Genomic DNA, 18,566 nt, shown 5'->3' with positions numbered 1-18,566 from the left:
TTTTTGAGTGTTCCGAAACTGACGAGGTAGGTGATTTTTGGAAATGTTCTTTAAACCTTTGATCGAATTTCGTGGTAGTTTTACCAACATAGAGTGATAAGCATGAGCACGAAATACAATAAATAGCACAGTCTGGACACGATAAAGAATTGTTGGATAAGTTTTATAAGATTTGATTAGCTTCAACAGCACCTCAGTGAAGAAATAGTAATGAGATGTAACCTTTTTATTCATGATATGCACCATTGCAATGTCTTCAACAGACCCAACAGCTGATTGGTCACAAGTGACGTAATGACTGATTTTGCGTCACTTACAACCAATCAGCTGTTGGGTCCATGATGTAATGTCAGAAGACATTGAAATGGTGCATTTCATGAATTTTCCAGTTCTTTTAACATTGAGGAATGAGGCACTGGGGATATTCAGAGTAATAATGTTTAGTCTAAAGTAACAGGATAACTTACGATCATTGCTTGGTGATTCAATATGACTATTTTCGTTACGAATATCGTTGGAGCAAACAACACAACGTCGAGAACAGACTTGTGGAAAGTTACTTTGGATATGGTTTTGAGACAAGAGCCCGGGGTAGTACTTAGGCAAATGAAGAATACGGTATGTATGGCCCTTAAGGGTACCTTTTTTGGATTTCAAAAGTCCCGCTAAGGGTCGGAAAAATCAGAAAATATCAGTCTCACTAAGGGTAGGAGAAATAGGAAAATTTCTGCTTTTTACCCTAAAAAGATCGAAATTTGGTCAAAATTGGTCAAATTTGTTCCGGTAAGGGTCGTAAAATTCACAAAAGTTTCTTTTGTTTTCTCCTTTTTAGTCCCGGTAAGGGTCCGAGGGTCAAAAGTCGGGCTGTTCCCCTCCTGTAAGCTCGCAACCCTAGTACCCCCTGGGGACAAGAGACAACCAATTGAAGAACCGTTACATTTTAAAATATCAAGTTTGATTTGATGATGAATGAGGGTTCTGTTGATACGACTAGTGAAGCGTTCAACTGTTTTTTCATATGATGTACAATGTACAATCATGGTCGTAATATTTGAGAAAAAAGGGAAATTCCTATGAAATCTTATAACCACAAACGATTTGGAAGCGCTCTAAATTAGGTTGGAAGGGTAGAGTTTTAATTCTGAGTTTTAACGCTAAACTTAAAACTTAGGAGCTTAGGATTTTAGGATGAAAAAAATCAAGAATGGTCCAATAGGGCTCAGGATATAGCCTGAAAGTCGATAAACTCCTCCCGAATTGAAAAAACTCGAATAAATTTATCAATTTGCTCAAAACAAAAGCGACTTTTCGCCCGAACTCCAAATTTCGAAAAACAAGGAAATAAAGCTAAATTCTCAATAGATTTTGACCATGATTGTACTGAGAGGATAACCCATCTGACAGAATTAACTTCGGTTTCTAAACGTTCGGCAAGGGTAATGTTTCTCTGAAGGGTATGAGCTTGTAAGATGTCATCCACCATTTGTGGACAATATCTAGAATTGATACATCTTTGTCTCAATTTTTCAACGGCTAGAAGGAAATCACAGTCTCTAGGGCATAGGCGAGTCTGAGTAGCTGATTTTTTGCGATACCTTTAAAAAAACAATGGCTAGGGTGCGCTGACCCACACTTAACAAAAGAGTTGGATGCTGTTAAAGTAATATATGGTTGTAGAAAAAGAAACAGGCGATCGATGCACAAACACGAAAATCTGTCGGTATTTTTTCTTCTCTTTTTAGCTAAAAACTGCTTATTCTAAGGTGTGAAAAAACAAAGGGGTGCCGAAATTAGAGTCGGAGGCACCTTTTGGTGCTCCCCAAAAAATTGGCCGCTGAGGGGACAGTTGCTCCCCTGCATCTCCTGCCACCACGCTACTGGTAAGAGCAAATAAGAAAGAATCGAGGTTCTGTAAAGAAGAGGCCTTAGCAAAATTTGTCAAGATACTGTATCGTTACCCACACAACACTGTTTCAACGTTTCCGAGATGTTCACAACGTCCATATAACGTTAGATGAACGTTGAAACAACGTTGTATGCCAGCTGGGAAAACAAAATGAGTTCAATGCATTGCAAAATCGACGTCAAAAATTTCAAACGTTTGATTTTTGTTCTTTTTTTGATAGTTTCACTTGTCTCAAAAAAACCCAACGGGACTGAAGGGTACTCCTTTACATAAACATTTCCCATTTCTATTAGGAAGCTCTTTGTGTTTCTCTATAGTTTCTGGAAAATCTAGTATGGTCGAGATTTGAGACTTAATAAAATAGTACTAAAAATAATTCTACAGTATAGAATATGGATAAAAAAACTGAGGCAGAAGAGAATGGAACACAAGAAAAAGAAAACACGGAAGAAAAATCAAATTTTATCGTTCGTTGTACGAATTTTGTAAATACAGCACTTGAGACAGGATTTTCAAGGTAAGATTAAAATTTTCTTTTCAATCTTGTATCCAACAGTTTTTAAGAGTTCATGTACATCTATCCAAATTGGTTTGGAACAATCTTTTTAATTTTTTAATTTTTCTTTGACCAGCAAAATCGTGGACAGTAGAAGTGCTTATTTACTGTAATTCTCTATCCCAGAATATAAATAAACCGTTCCCTCTACAAACAAAACTGAATAAAAACTTTCTACAGAGTGATCAAGGAGTGATGGAAGAGTACGTTATGGGAAAATAACTTTGGTAATTGCCTTCAGCCTCCGTCAACTCGAAAAGGGAGGTCATTTTTTCCATTAAAGCCCCCAGCGGGCATGCAACGTTGTTTAAGGGTTTATCTAACGTTCACAACGTCAATATAACGGTAGATTGATGAACGTCAAAGCAACATTAAGTGCCAGCTTGCACAAGACGGCTCATTGAAAAACTTCATGTATTTTATAGGTTTGGTCTGCTGGTCGGAACACACCCTGGAAAAACCATTGCTGTAACTCTCATATTCGCCCTTCTTTGTTTGTCTGGTTTGGTTCGATTTGAACAAGAAAGTCGTGGTGAAAAACTATGGGTTGAACAGAGTTCTCAATATGTTACTGATCAGAACTGGGTCCGAGATCACTTTCCGACTAGGATACGATATATTCAAATACTACTGAAAGGCTCAGATGTGTTGACACCTAATGGGCTAAAACAGGTATAGATTTTTATTATGTTTTTTTCTGTTTTATCCTTTACAAGTTTTTCTGTCCCAATTCAATCTCATAACAGTTTATCCATTTTGCGCAAATACCACGCTCTGCTTCAAACGGTTGTGACGACCGGACCTAACTGTTCAGCCAAAAAAAAAATCAAAACTGCGTTTTTTTTGCTTGAAAACTAAAACGAAAGCGACTGGGTTCCAATATCTAATGTTTGATTGTTTTGCTTCAGTCAATCGCCGCGCTTGAAAACTGATTTAATATTCATCTCAAATTTGGATGGAAAATATCAAAGTGGTGTACCAGCCTTGGTAGATTCTTTTATGGAGCCATGTCCTTTAGAGTGTTTACATGTCATGTGCGAAGTATCAGAATCTGTTCGGAGAATAGTCCCGCTCTGTATCATTATAAAACCAGTAAATTTTTTTTGAAGCTTTGCTGTTCTTATTTTTTGGCACTTTGAAGGTTCAAATTATTCTTATCCGAATTTAATTTGTAGGATACAATTGAAGTGTTATAGGCTTCATGCGTAATTTTTACTACTTTGACGCCTGAAATTAACTTGAACTGACTGCCTGAAATTGAGTAATTCCAGGTTCAGCATTGTTCTTAAATTGATCTCATTTTTTGGCGATTTTGAGCCTCATTGTTCTTTGTTCTTAAAACATTGTTTTTATAAAATAAAAAGTCTCATAAGCTACTTTTTAATTGTAGATGCTGAACGTTGATAAGATGGTTCAAGGGATGTTTGCAAACGATAGTAATTCAGCGCTTCATTGGAAGAACAGACGTTTCGAGTGAGATATAATTTCCCTTACATAAGGACTAACTTATATCATTATTTGTTTGGTGAAAAAATCAACACAAAGAGTGCTCGATACTCAAAGATAGAGCTTCAATTAAAATTATTGATAGGTGATTTTAAGAACACACGGAAACAATAACCTAATTAAACTTATCATTATTTTCGCTTAGGATCTCTCTTTCTCATTATACACAATAATAGAAAGAGGTTACAGAGAAAGGGGTAACACTTGAAACTCCTCCCGCTTAACGGGTAACTTAGTAATGAAGGCGGGCGTGGTGAACTATCCTATGTATTTATTCTCTTTAAAAGTGCTGGAAAAAAACGAAGTTTATACTCACTAAAAATGGTAAATGGTTTCCCTATTCCTTTAGACTAGAAAGCGTCTGTCTTTCCTTGGACACAGGAACGCGGGAATAGTCCCTATTGCAAGTTTAATCTGCAGCGAAATACAACGACGTGGTTTACTAGTCTACTATTCCTTCCGAAATATTTCATTTATTATCCTTCTTGCTATTTTTTCACGAATATGATCATTTTTTCAGTACACCTACACAATCACTTATCGAACTTTGGCCAGGTCTCGATGCAGCAGCTGTAGATTCAATGACTAAAGATGATATCTTGAGAATCGTCAATGAAGATCCTCTCATAAGGTAAGTTGATTGGTGACTGGAACGATTTTTAAAAAACCCACAGTTTTGAACCGTGAAATTGAGGACGATATAAAGTGTTTATTTACTGTTGTCCTCTGTCAGTCTGGATCAATCCCAAATGAGAAATAACCGTTTGCGTCGAATAATGGAGTTTAGAACAAATACATTTTGTAGTGAGGATTGGTTCATTTGATTTTTTTTCAGTGGGGACAAAAGTTTGATGATAATTTTCCACCCGGGGACGATATTTTGACCAATTTTTCCATTGGGGAGGGGTCTCGGAGGGTCTGTGAGAAGGAGGTGTATTAGACTGGAGTCGTTTATATTGTGTGTAATACAGTAGTGTAGGCGTTATTTGATAATACGATTATTGCTACGGGATTTAGTTTGCTATAAACGACTGTAAGAATCCGGTGTTTTAGCCTTATAGAATCCCCAGCTAGCTACGCAGAAACTTGCGTAGCGAGCAAATAATTTATCAAGTAACAACAAACTCTCAAAACATAATCAAATAAAATTGTTCTCTCCTTTACTTTTTGCTTTATTTCTACTATGTCTGAATTAGTTGTCTAGCTTGCTAGACTAGAGATGTATTCAACAAAACGTGAATCCAATTTTTTTTTCTTATAGTCCAATACGAAATCGTAACATTAGTATTGATAGTTACCTGAGTGGTATCAGTAGAAACTCAACACGACACATTGTTCAAGCATCTGTTGCCAGAATGACGTACTTTCAAAAGTTTGATGTTGTCTTGGATAAAAGTACTGGGATGTGGGTAAGTGGATTCTTTCATCCTTCTCTGATGATAAGGATACCAGCCAAAGGTTTAATATATTTACCGCAATTTCTCGCACAGACCAAACAGCCGGTTTAGTGAGTGGTGATAATTCAAATATTCGTTCTTCTTCCATCGGTGCTAGAACAGGCTCTTTAGAGGGCCCATTAGTTTGGATAATGATTTGAAAAATGATCTGTTCTGGATCCAAAACCAATTGGCTTTCTAAACCAAGCTGGCACACAACGTTGTTTCAACGTTTTTTTAACGTTCACAACGTCCATATAACGTTAGATGAACGTTGAAACAACGTTGTGTGCCAGCTGGGAAGATTCGTTATCCCACATGAAGAATTCTACCCTATAAAAATTATTAGGACTCCACCACAATTTGAAGTATTGGCTAATCCGCCCCAATTTTATTTAACCATACATTGCAGAGAGGCTTTCACTATCTCACCCATTGAGTTTCAAGCCTGAAGGGCTAGAGGCGATACTCTTGGATGGGAAATTATTTCCCATGCAGAACGTCCGCGCCTAGGTTTTACACAAGGGCTGGATTGAAACTAAAATCTATCACTAGATTTCAAAAAATGTAGTCCTCCAAAACAAAGGAACCACTACATACAATCCGTCGTCGTGATTACGTCGCGTTCTATGTGCGTTTTCGATGGGGAATAAGTAGCTTCAATTTCTCTTGCCTGAGAAGAGTTAAAGTTTCGCCTAGGCGAAAGGGCTAGCCCTTCGGGCTTGAAACTCAATGGTCTCACCATTCCTACCTTTCTTACAGAAAGATGAATATGGTACACAATGGGAGAAAGAATTTGCAGTTGTTATCCGTCAAACGTCGTTCCCGGGATATGAAGTATTTTATAGCACCTTGGAAAGGTAGTTTTCTAATTTGGACTCTGAGGAGCAAACTCTGCTACTGTCCGCTCGCCACAAGTGATTATGCAAATCTGCGAGACTTAAAGTTTTGAGCACTCTGGTGACAACAACAGTCTATGCTCGCTTACCCAAGCCGCACTGATGAGTCTGGAAAGACAAAACATGTGTATGTGTATAGAATATGATAATTTAGGCATGGCTTCGGCAAATTCAACTTCTATATGAACGAATAAGGTGCTTTCTAATAAGAAATTTCTGTCATTGGCAGAATATATTTTGGAGAAATTGCTCGAATTTGAAGGAATAAGAAAGCTTTGTCTGCTATGTTATTGTTATGATAGTGCGATATAGTGATGCTTGTTTCGAGGGATGTGGTAATGAAAGGTTTTTACTGTATATATTTAAAGATTTTTTTCTTCCTTAGCTTTGTCAAAGCCGGTCTAGATGCAATTGGAAATGATTACGGTTTATTGTTTTCCGGATACGCCCTTATCATCACATATGTTGCTTTTCAATTGGGAAAATTCTCGAGGCTAAAACATAAGGTAACAAGTCATTTCTTGTGTTGATATAATGGCTTCTCTTTTCAGAGGATGCCCGGTTCTGTATTAAGCAGTCTAGGAGTCGTCTCGTTTGAACCGTCTTACGATGTAGCTCATACTCCCTGCCTGCTTGCGAGGCACTGAGACATAGTTTTTCGGATCAAGTTAACCCGGCGTGAACCACTAAGGAACAAGGCCAGTGCATTACCTCATCCACGATGTATTGTGGAATCGATGCCTAGCACAGTCACCGATAGGCTTCTTGAATTTCTGTCTACCTACCCAATTCATCTCACATGGCGTGGGTTTGCCCGAGCGACCTCCTGGACGACAGTCAAAATTGAAAACCACTACGCTACTGCGTCTACACTCCTACGCCTCCTTTTTGTTGGTATAAAGAACATATTATAGGCTTAAATCTTTCTTCAAACATTTTTTTTCGCAATCCGACACGAATAACATCCAAAGTCTAACGATTACGTCATGTTTATCAAAATTTTAGGTTTGGTTAGCAGCTGTGGGTATCATCATGGTTGGTTTAGCTTTTGCTGTTGCCATGGGATTATGTGCTGGAGCTGGAGTAATATACGGGCCTGTGCATTCTATATTACCATTCCTTATGCTAGGTAAGTATCTAATTCTTTAATGTACTTCTGAAGCGTTATACTGTGCCCAACATCTTAATAAAGGCTTTCTGCTTATCTGTCCAACGATAGTTGAAACAGGCATTGATTTTAGGACTCCTCAATTTTGAGATACATCGAGTGTTTAATTCTTGAGGGGTAAACCCGCATAATATTTGACTGGCAAAAACATTCAAAACTTATCAGCCGCTAAATAAAACACCTGTTTTTGCAATTATCTAACACCAGACACGATAATATCAAGTGCGTGTGTTGCTAGTCCAAATATCGTTTCCAATTTATTGGTTAAAGTCTTGCCATGTTTGAATTTTTAGAAATAATTTTCTCCTTTGCTTCTAGGAATTGGTGTTGACGATTTATTCGTGATCATCCAAACTTGGGACAATGTATGCATGGAACCGACAAAAATTCAAGAAAGTGTTCCTGAGAAAATCTCAAGAACAATGAAACACGCGGTAAGTGACCGAAATACTATCTTTCCACTAACATCGAAATCCCTAAACGGCAACACCGACAGCAACTCATAAATTCTTCTTCTTGTTACCTTACGGTACATTTTTTCTAATGTTTTAACAAGTAGGATGCTTGCTTTTGCAGGGCATTGTTTTCGTTCAAAACATGAAGTAATCTAAGATCTTTTACTTTGGTGTCCTTTTAGTCCTAAAAGTTTGACAAAACGAACGTTTCTCGACACTTTAAAGCGGGAAACAGGCCTGGAAACGCTAGAGCTCAGAAGAGTAATGGCTGATCGTGAACTGTGGAGAGAGGGTTATTGTTTGTTCCTCTCGGACCTAGATCAAAGGATGATGATGACATTCGAAAGCAAAATTCCGGCACACATTTTCAAACAACGATAGGAACAAAGGCTAAATACACATACAAACCATTGAAACTGTCCAATTGCTATTCTTTTGCTCTTACGTTTAAGTCGTTTTAGTATTCATCTAAAGTCTAGTATGGGATGTTATGGACACTATAACGCGTTAGAACAACTTTATTTTGACGTTATTAAATGGCCTATCACATATAGTCATTATTGTTACTTATCTCTTTGAGTCTATTTCTAAAAATGTGTTAATTCCTCTTTCAAAAACTCTTCAAGGAATCTAAAAGTCCTAACACTTATGTTTCCGTTTTCTCGTTTAGGGTGTGGCAATAACAGTGACGTCATTTACAGATATTTGCGCTTTTTTGATTGGTGCAACGACTGTTTTACCTGCATTGAGGTCCTTTTGTATTTATGCTGGAGTTGGTAAGAAACTCTCATTAAATGACTTTCATAAAAAATTGAGCTTTATCACCACATTATCTGGGATTGTATTTTCAAACGACATTCAATTCTCGTTTTTAGGTATCTTGATGTTGTACATTTACGCGGCAACTTTCTTCGTGGCTTTTCTGACCATTGATGCTAAAAGGTTTGAATTAAACCAACTGCAGATATTACAAAACGATCTCATTATCATAATCGAAAGGAATCATGGGTAATCAGGACCACCGCGCTGTGATAACGACTTTCCGTTGGTCTAAATTTTTGGATGTTTTTTCGTCTAGCCAACGGGAAACCGTTACGAAGGCGCAATCAGTCCTGATTACTCGTGATTCATATGATTCATTTCGACTGTGAAATGGCCTATGTTCTGCTCTCTTTTTTGACAGTTTTGAGTTTTTTTTCGATTTGAAGATGGGTCAAATTTGGTGTGCTTAACGGCATTTATATTGTAATTTAAGGAGGGTATTGTCTTTATATACCCAATCTGACTTACAGTAAATCAAAACAACAGCCTTCACTTTAAGTCAATGGTATTCATGCAATACAATAATATTTATGAATACACCTTTCAACCCCTTTAGCAGCGCGGTCGGTCTTTGAGGGGACTAGTAATGAATTAACAAGGAAGATCTGTTCTCGGTGAACGGCATTTCTAAGGTTACTAAAACTCTATGCCATATGAAAAACATTTCTCTTGGACTGCAGTGAATTACGAAATATTTTAAATTGACTTTACTTTATCATATCACTTCAACGTAAGGGTACTTTAATCGTAAAAATTTTAGCGAGACTAATTTTAGCGTTTTAGCGAGTTTTCCCTATTTTCGCTAAAATAAATCTCGCTAAAACACGCCGAATCGCCAGATCGCTAAAATTTATCCGCGCGAAATTTCTGGTTATATTGCTTTGATACATTTTTATCAATATATAGGGTTTCAGTGCAAAGAAATGCTAGAAAACGATATCAATCAATAATGTAATACGAGTATTCGCTAAAATTTATCCACGCGAAATTTTTTGAAATCGTGATTCGCTAAAATAAATCCAAAAAAAGTCAAGATTTTCCTGACTCGCTAATATGCGCTAAAATTAGTCTCGCTAAAATTTCTACGATTAAAGTAACTTACATTTTTCATCACTCGAGCGTTCCTACGATTGTCTTTTTTGATACTGTCGTCGAAAAAATATATTACCAGTCTCCTCAAAGGCTGACCACGCCGTGCTAAGGGTGTATATTCATTGGAACATTGTTTTGAGTTAATTACTTTTCTCCATAGACAAGAAATGAATAGAGATGCGTGTTGTTGTTATCGTCTACCGGAAGATTGGCAACCAATGGCATGCTCAAATAAACGTTTCTTGAATGATGTTTTAAAACGATTTGGAAAGATACTTCTAACCATCCCTGGAAAGGTAAAAGCTATTCTTCCAGCTGCGTGAATCTTGAATTCAGTTTTTTAGATTGACGTAACTTTTAACTACTTGTAGATTTGCATGATTTGCATTTTCCCATGCATAACTAAATACGATTATATTGACCGGGGTAAGGTCATAATTTTCACAATTTTAATAAAGGTTGAGAATTTCAATTTATTTTGACCGGCTTTCCTTGTATCTTACCGGGGCTCCATTTTTGGCAAATTTTCTTCACCGGATCATCCACTGGGGCGGATTTAACTGGGTCACTGATACAGGGGTGTGAAAAAGACATACTTTTTCAATGTTTCAAGCATACTTTCAATCAATCTTTTTATTTTTACACCCATAGGTAATAGTAGTGCTTCTAACTGGAACACTGTTTGGTTTTGGGTTATATGGTATCCTACAGCTGGACCAAAACTTCGATCCTGATTGGTTCTTACCGAGAGACAGCGATGAGTTTCTTTTCAGACAAAATTTTCGACAGGTAAGATATGAGAAATACCAAACTCGAACCCAGTCCATTAGCCCTTAATAAAATCGAAAAGTGGTATAGTCGACAAACCTCTTTTTAATTTTGGGACAATATTTTTCCCATAGTTTCTCTAAAAATTTCTATGTTATTCCTTTTGGATATTCTAACTCTCTTCTTGATTTCTGTTAAATTGTCATATTTGGTGACGGTTTTATCTCGAATCTCGATTTAAGTTTTTCCCATCTCATGGTGCCAAAACAGCTGTTTACGTTGGCAAAGTTGACTATTTTGCCGAACAAAAAAATCTACACGCGTTATACGACAAGATGAGATGGGACAGTACGATACAAGAATCTTCAGTCGTGAGTTGGTACGATCACTTCATCACACACCTGAAGAACGACCCTGTGAAAAAGACTTATTTGACAAACGGTAAGGTCTTTTACAGAAGGATATATTAGGGAGGTTTCATTTTGATCAGCTTTCTTACCATTATTATTATAACAACTATGTTATTCTTACTATGATTGCTTTGGAGCAGTACGTCTATTTAGATTTACCGATCTTGAATTTTGGCACCATTTCAGACCCAACTCAGGATAAGCCGTTAAGGATCAAGAGTTGAAATTCTTGGATGGAAAATGAAGCAACTTATTTCCCATCCAGAACGCGTGACCTCCGTGGTTTTTACACAAAGGCCAATCAAAAGTAAAATTTATCGCCCGATTTCGAAAAATAATCCGCGTGAAAACAAAAGAAAGTGCTATATTTTAAATCAGTCATTCCGAAAGCAGCGCAAATCTTAAGGCTTCACGTTTCCTTACTTTGGAAGATTTCTTGCCGGTCCTTCTAGTTTTAAATTCAATGCTCGGGAGACTCTCTGGATTTCACATCTAGTACTATTGTACAGTCATTCTTAGACTACTCAAGGCATCATTTTTACGTTCATATAACGTTCACAACGTCGAAATCTTGTTAGATGGATGGATGTTGATAAAACCCTGTACTTCAAATCATTATTACTCTTTCTTTATAGAGAACATTGTATCAAATGAGACATTTTTCTACGATAATCTTCGACAATTTCTCGATGGGGATGGACTTGCATACAAATCAAGTTTTGATTATAACAACAATACTATGGAAATCAAAGTCAGTTATTGTTTTATCCACCATTGATAAAATTTTGTCTTTAAGAAAGAAAATTTGGGATACTCCCATCAATGGATTTTTTATCTAAATCTGAGAGTTTCAAGAAAATATTTTAGGGTCTGACACCTGGGCAAACTTGGTGCCGATGATCTTACCTTTTTCATACCTCGAAAAATTTTCTAAGGATTACAAATGCCAACTCGTTTCGAAATCAAGATTGAGAACTCCTTCCTCAAGGGTCGTAATTTCCGAGAACTTGGACAAAGATTTGTTAAAAATTTTAAGAAAATAGCCCCTCTCGGCTCCAGAGATAACGGTCACTTCAACCTTGTCACCCAGGAAATAGAGACATCTGGAATCTAATATCTTTCTTAATTTAATGACATTCCTCTTCAACTCTAGGGCACTAGATTCTTGATGTCACATAAGAACATCATGGAAACGAAGAAACAAATAGAAGCGATGGATAACATCCGTCAAAAGGCGACCTCTGTTTCTTTCCAATCTTCCAAAACGACATTTTCCAAAACAGCATTTGTATTTGGTGATGAATATATACGATGGCAAACTAATAGGGTAAACACCAGTAAAGTATAAGCCCGAAGGGCTAAAAGTGAATCTCAATGGTAGGATTTGGTAGGACTTGATAGGGTAAACGCTTAAACGCTTTAAAAGGCTTTTTCCCATTGAAAAGTTCTACATTCCGTGGTTTGTGGATTTAGTTCTGTTACATCTTTCTTTCATTGAAATGAGACCGTCCACATGCACTAAAGTACTAAGGAGAGAGCCGATTTCCACTATACTCTAGGGGCTGGGTTAGGTCCCGTATGCGCATCGGCGTATAGTCATTTAATTTCTTTTGATCATGAAAGTATAGTCCTTGAAGAGTCAGAAAACGTGTGTGGCGTTATTTGGATCAGGCACAAATTTCCATAATGGCGCATTTTAGATTTTCAACCCTTTTTAGCCCTCTTGCTTTTGTTTTCAAAACTTAGAAAACGTAAGTACTTCGTTATCTCCAGATAACGAAATTTTCAGACCATGGTTCTGACATTTTTCTTAATCAGCATACAATTTGTGATCGATTGGTATATAATATGTCTATGTTTAAAGTTTTTTTTGTGCCTGATCCAAATAACGCCACACACGTTTTCTGACTCTTCAAGGACTATACTTTCATGATCAAACGAAAAAAGACTATACGCCGATGTGCATACAAGACATAACTCAGCCCCTAAGAGTACTACCATCAAAGAGTAATGGTAGTCTCCCTTTGGTGTGCCGACATAATCAATCGGACCCCACAACTCGAACCTGTAACCCTCGAAAGGTTGTGGTTGACGGGGTGGCTGACACAATATTCCTTTAAAAACTTAGACCCCGCTTGACGAAAACTCAACATGACTCGAACTCAAACTGTAATCTAAACATATTTCTCTTATTAAAGATTGTTGGTGAAGAATTATTCCGAAACCTGATATTAGCCGGTGTATGTGTGTTTCTGGTAACTCTCTTCTTGATTGCCAACTTATGGACGTGTCTGATGGTCTTGATGTGTGTTGGCTTCAGTCTGGTGAGTTGTTATTTCCCCATTTATGAACATACAAACTTATATAGAAAGTCTGGCGAGTCGTTAATTCTATTCAAGAATTCACAAATTAAAGAAAAGTTTGAAACGTCTCATCGATAGAATTATAAGCTTCTTATTGGTCTCTATACCAAAACGGAGAATTATATGAAAAAAGTTTTTGGACATTAAATTGGGGTACAAGTTAATGTCTGGTAAGTGCATGTAGCACTTTAAAAACAACTTCACAAGACAAAAATCGAACTACTTCATTCTAATGATGATGATGACTGGCTGCTCTTTGCAGAGGACACCCGGTTCCGTATTGAGCGGTCTAGGAGTCGTCTCAATAGAACCGTCTACGCGATGGTTTATACTGCGACCAGCTTGCGAGACACTGACACACAGTTTTTGGATGCGTTAAGTCCAGCGTGAACCACAAGGGAACAAGGCCAGCGCACTCTCACCTCATCCACGATGGATTGTGGAATCGATACCTAGCACAGTCACCGACAGGCTTCTTGAGTTTTTGTCTACCCAATTCCCCTCACATGGCATGGGTTGGCCCGGGCGAAGGTACATTCACTTGCCAAGTGAATCACAGCACCGAGCGGGAATCGAACCCCGACCTCCTGGACGGCAGCCAAGATTGATAACCACTACACTACTGCGCCTTCATTCTAATAAACGAAAGTTTACAACATAGACAAGTGGACTTATCTGAGGTTCAAAGCTGTGTGATTTCAATAAACTTCTTTCTAAAATTCTTTCTTCCCTTGATGTTCATAATGAAGCTTAAAACACTGAAAATGTTAACGCTATCTTTCTGTTTATATAGACAAACATATGTGGTTACATGTATTATTGGGACTTGAGTATTGACATGATCATTTCAACCATTCTTGTCATTTCACTTGGATTTGCTGTTGATTATTCTGGACATATTGGACATGCCTTCATGGCTGCACGAAAAGGAACACGGAATGGTAAAAATAATTGCTAAAAACCAGCAAGATCTCTTCTAAGTTTTGGAGAAAAATCAAAATATAACACCACTATATAGAACCACCAATCATGCATCGGATACTTTAGGTTAAAAGCATTAGAAATAGAAATCTCCAACGTAAAAACCTAGTCGTTCCCCTTAGATATCTTACTTCTTTATACAGTATTATACTGTATGATAAAGTTCCCACATCGTTGCCAGGAGACAGAGGTGTACCTACACAAAGAATGTAAGATTCTCATTTGCATTTTACAGAAGACTAACTTTGGCGTCTCAGGGGCATCTGATAACTTTCTACCTGTGAAACAAAATAAAAGTAAAATTGATTTTATTCTTTTTTAAGATCGTGCATTGACAGCCATATCAGAGATCGGACCGGCAGTTTTGAACGGTGGCATTAGTACTTTCTTAGCCTTCTGTCTTTTGGCTGGTTCAAAATCATATGCTTTTCAAACCTTTTTCAAAGTAAGTAGTATTTCAATCCAGCAGCCAACTCAAAGAGTGAAATGAGATTTTGCAAACTTTTATAAATTGGATTCGAGGAAAATCAAACTAGACTCGCAAATGCTTGAAAGTGAAAGTCATGTCCCTGAAAATCGAGATAATAATATTTAACCCCTAGTTAGATTTTGAGAACTCAAAGTCAAGATCCGGGGAAATTTTACTGTTTCATAGTTACGCCGGGTGTATTTTAAAAGGTCACTGGGTCACTGAGACAGGGGTGTCTGAAGAAATCCTATGGACCAAACTCCAAATTGAAATTGTCCTATGTTATGAATTTCGAATTTAGTAAATGCCACTTCCAATTTAAAGGTTTTCTTCCTGGTGGTGTCAATTGGTCTCTTCCACGGTCTTGTATTTCTTCCTGTATTGCTCTCCATCATTGGACCACGTGCTTACCTCGAAACTGAATCACCGACACCAGAGAAAGCAAACGAGGAGGAGTGCTCAAACTCAAGTACATCTTCAACGACGGAGGGTGATAGTACACCAAAGAAAAATAAAGTTCATGTTGAATATAAATCTTGCAGTGAAGGAAAAGAAGGTACGACTTTTTTTCTAATTTTATACAGTGGAATTTCCATTGATAATTTTAGGAAAATAGTAGATAATGTCCCCAGGGCAAATTTTTGCAATATAAATTTTTCTTTAATCATAAATAATGCCATAAATTGTTCATTGTTGATAAATTTTCATCTAAATTTTCAGGTGATGCAATCTTGGTTCATCATTCTCCATTGTTAATATCTAATCCACTAATCTAACCTTTTAAAATTTTTAACACTTTACTTTAACTTTTGAGCACTTTAAATTTTACTAACAAAACTAATATGAGAATTAAAACTAAAAAAAAATCATATCAGAAAGAATTAAATCCACAGTGTAAGCTGTGACTAAACATCGCTGGATTTCTTAAAACTTCATTAAACGCATCAAGGTAAAATTACACTCCTTAATCAAATGTTTAAATATGCTATGCAATTGAAAAATTTTTAATCAGATAATACAAGCCGTGTTCCATACTCCCTACCTCCCTATAACAAAATTATCCTGAAATTTCAATCAAAAATGACGTCCAACTTCCACTAAAACTTTCACGGTTGCAATCTTAAAATCCCAATCTGCATTTCAAATCTTAATAAAATAATTGAAATCTGTGAATCCTGCACAAAACACTTTCAATCCTTTTTGCCACTTACCTCTTTCATTCTATCCTCACTGGCTAAAAAATAATTTTTACTTGATCTCTTCCCGGAGACAGGTAATATTAAAAGTAATACCTTTGCGTTTTTGCACTGCGTAACTACTGAAGATAAAATTTCCAAAGTTAGTTTTAAAATTTTAAATGAGTGAAGAGGGAGGGTCGAGTGAGGAATAAGGCGAAAGTTGGCGTTTGATATATGCATTGGATCATAGTCATTAGAACATTAGACGATATTCAATAGCACTCCGCAACGCGTACGTCATAATTATTACTTTTCACTTTTTTTGACATTTGTACGAGTTGCAATCCCACAATTCAATGCGGCTCAATTAAAGATACGTGCAAGTTGTTATATATCTTTTGTCAAATGATGCAATTAACGTGCAAAAGAGATTAACGCAAAGGTTGATGGGATTGGAACTCGTACAAACACATCGAGAGTAATGATTATGTCAAAACACAATCTATTTTTAGATTCAGCGCGGTGCGCTATTGATATTGGTTGGACCAAAAATTTTTTTAGCATGTTCGTTTTGTAAATCATTAGTTTGGATTCTTTTTTCATAATTTTAACAATACCACACTTTTCTTGTTTTAGATGGAAATATCGGCATTGAAAACTTGAATTACGTAACATCTTAATATCAAAGGTGTGCAAGCAATTCTGGTTTGATGGTGTTGATATTTACATGAAAGAGTTCCCAAGGAGAAGATGCATGACCTAGTTTTAATAACATGCTTTTATTCATTTTTTAAAGTTAGATTTTAATAAATAACGTAAACGTTTTTTCTTATAAGAACATCCAAAATTTTTGAAGCCTTAGGATGCTCCTAACTTTTTGATTGTTTGCCTAAAAATGTTCTTAACATGCTCTTATTCTCACCATTTTTTGAGTATTTTTGCCAATTTTCCTTTAAGAAATCGTGTATTTTAGAGTCCGCAAAGCCTTAAAATGTTCTTAACATTTTGGCCATCGAAGCCTTATATTCTTATAAAGTTTGTTCTTATAAAAAAACGTGTATAACATTCTTAAATATTTCTTACATCCCACCAAGTTTTTTCATGAGCCATCCAATAATTTAGGTACGAAATTAATGATCAAATACACCAACTTTTCATCAGAATTAAATTTCTCAGTTTAACAGTTTCAGGAGAGAATACTGGTTGAATCAACCAAAACTGGTTTTTAATGGTGTTTGATTATGGACTGCACATATTTGTAATATTTTTTTATTAATCGAAAGAATTTTCAAGGACACAAAAATTTTGCTTGGAATAATATGCAACAATATTAAAATCGAAATTTATTTTATACTGAAAGAATTAATTGATAAAATCTTTTAACCTACAATGATGCTTGTCTCCTGTCAATTGCACCCCTTTCTCACAGACCCACTGGGAACCTTTCCCGCTTGAAAAATTGGCAAAAAGGTCGTCCCCAATGGAAAATTATACTCTAGTTTTTGTCCCCGCTGAAAACAACCTCACTGCAAAATATTGTGTTATTTTTTCATCTCCACTGAATTTTCTGGCTAGAAAACGATGGAATTCAAATCCCAAGCCACAAAAAACATGAGAATATCAATCCCTATCTAGTTTTGATCCGTTATTTTTATTCCCACTGACTGATAAAATCCTACCGGGTCTTGAGCTCAATTGTTTTGACATTCGTATTTCCTTTCAAAGTTCAACATATTATCAAACAAAGATTGAACATCTATATATTAATAGCGGTGCTTTGTGTGTCTGTGTGTCACCACTTTCGTTTTCGCTTTGTTTGTGTTTTAAAATTATGACTTTTAGTCTCTTGCTCCACAAGTTCGTTCTATTGGATTCGCGCCATTTGCAAAAGATCGGATAGAGCTTGGTTTAGACTTTATTCAGCCTTTGTTTTGAAATTTAAGGCCCATCTACATTTTAGTAATGTTAATTTCTGCCCAGAGTTGCCCTTTTCTCTCTTCTTTTGATTTAAATGTTTTCGAATGTATTTAACGATCGTATTTATTAATGACATTCGAGTTCTTTTCAAAACAAAACAATTTCATTTTATAGAAAAGAATATTTCAAAAGTAAATCAAAACATGAAAATCAAACAGTTTGTGGACAACAACAGCATTCAAAGGGCGATATATATCAAGCATAAGAAAAAATTAGTTCACTTCTTTCTTCTTATAAAAATATTCAAGTCGTCGTTATGTTAAAAAGTATGGGGCGCCATTGTGGACAATATTCGAAGCTCGAATAATATATGCTAAACTTCATTTCCGTGGTCATTTTTTACATTATATTCTAAACTTTCAAATATTTATTCTAAGTTTGAAATATATATATGCTGAGTCTAAAAACAAATCCTCTCTATTTGATATACATAATAAACTCTCAAATGTGATAATGCTATGATTTGTTCATCTTTGTTCAGTTTCAAAATATTCATCACATAATGCATTGCGCGGAGTTTTCCCGATTCCCGATCTTTACTCAACCTCTCCGGGTACTTTTCGCAAACAAATAAAGATTA

The 18,566-nt window shown here is 36.3% G+C and overlaps 1 protein-coding gene across 1 annotated transcript; it reads left to right on the top strand.

Moving 5' to 3' along the window:
• The first annotated feature begins 2,219 nt into the window (after window positions 1–2,219).
• LOC136823557 (patched domain-containing protein 3-like) lies at window positions 2,220–17,399 on the top strand. The gene is made up of 21 exons (XM_067079744.1): window positions 2,220–2,423; window positions 2,888–3,134; window positions 3,853–3,935; window positions 4,489–4,599; window positions 5,230–5,377; window positions 6,167–6,264; window positions 6,689–6,809; window positions 7,309–7,432; window positions 7,790–7,905; window positions 8,597–8,702; window positions 8,802–8,868; window positions 10,001–10,136; window positions 10,492–10,629; window positions 10,851–11,049; window positions 11,654–11,769; window positions 12,172–12,345; window positions 13,217–13,342; window positions 14,175–14,322; window positions 14,686–14,807; window positions 15,156–15,387; window positions 16,646–17,399. The coding sequence occupies exons 1-21, from the start codon at window positions 2,299–2,301 to the stop codon at window positions 16,687–16,689; spliced, it is 2,781 nt and encodes a 926-aa protein (XP_066935845.1). The 5' UTR covers window positions 2,220–2,298; the 3' UTR covers window positions 16,690–17,399.
• Window positions 17,400–18,566: the final 1,167 nt, after the last annotated feature.

Source organism: Clytia hemisphaerica, unplaced genomic scaffold (genome assembly GCF_902728285.1).
Source record: "Clytia hemisphaerica strain Z4C2 unplaced genomic scaffold, Clytia hemisphaerica genome assembly, whole genome shotgun sequence".
Classification (NCBI taxonomy): domain Eukaryota; kingdom Metazoa; phylum Cnidaria; class Hydrozoa; order Leptothecata; family Clytiidae; genus Clytia; species Clytia hemisphaerica.
Note: the sequence above shows the minus strand (reverse complement) of the source record. Positions and strands in the feature narration are given on the sequence as shown.

What these genes read in the sequence shown, in the direction of transcription:
- LOC136823557 (XM_067079744.1), top strand. Translation starts at nt 2,299, where the DNA reads ATGGATAAAAAAACTGAGGCAGAAGAGAATGGAACACAAGAAAAAGAA. An exon ending in TACGATGGCAAACTAATAGG is followed by an intron (nt 12,346 to 13,216) that starts GTAAACACCAGT and finishes CTCTTATTAAAG; the next exon opens with ATTGTTGGTGAAGAATTATT. An exon ending in TGTGTGTTGGCTTCAGTCTG is followed by an intron (nt 13,343 to 14,174) that starts GTGAGTTGTTAT and finishes CTGTTTATATAG; the next exon opens with ACAAACATATGTGGTTACAT.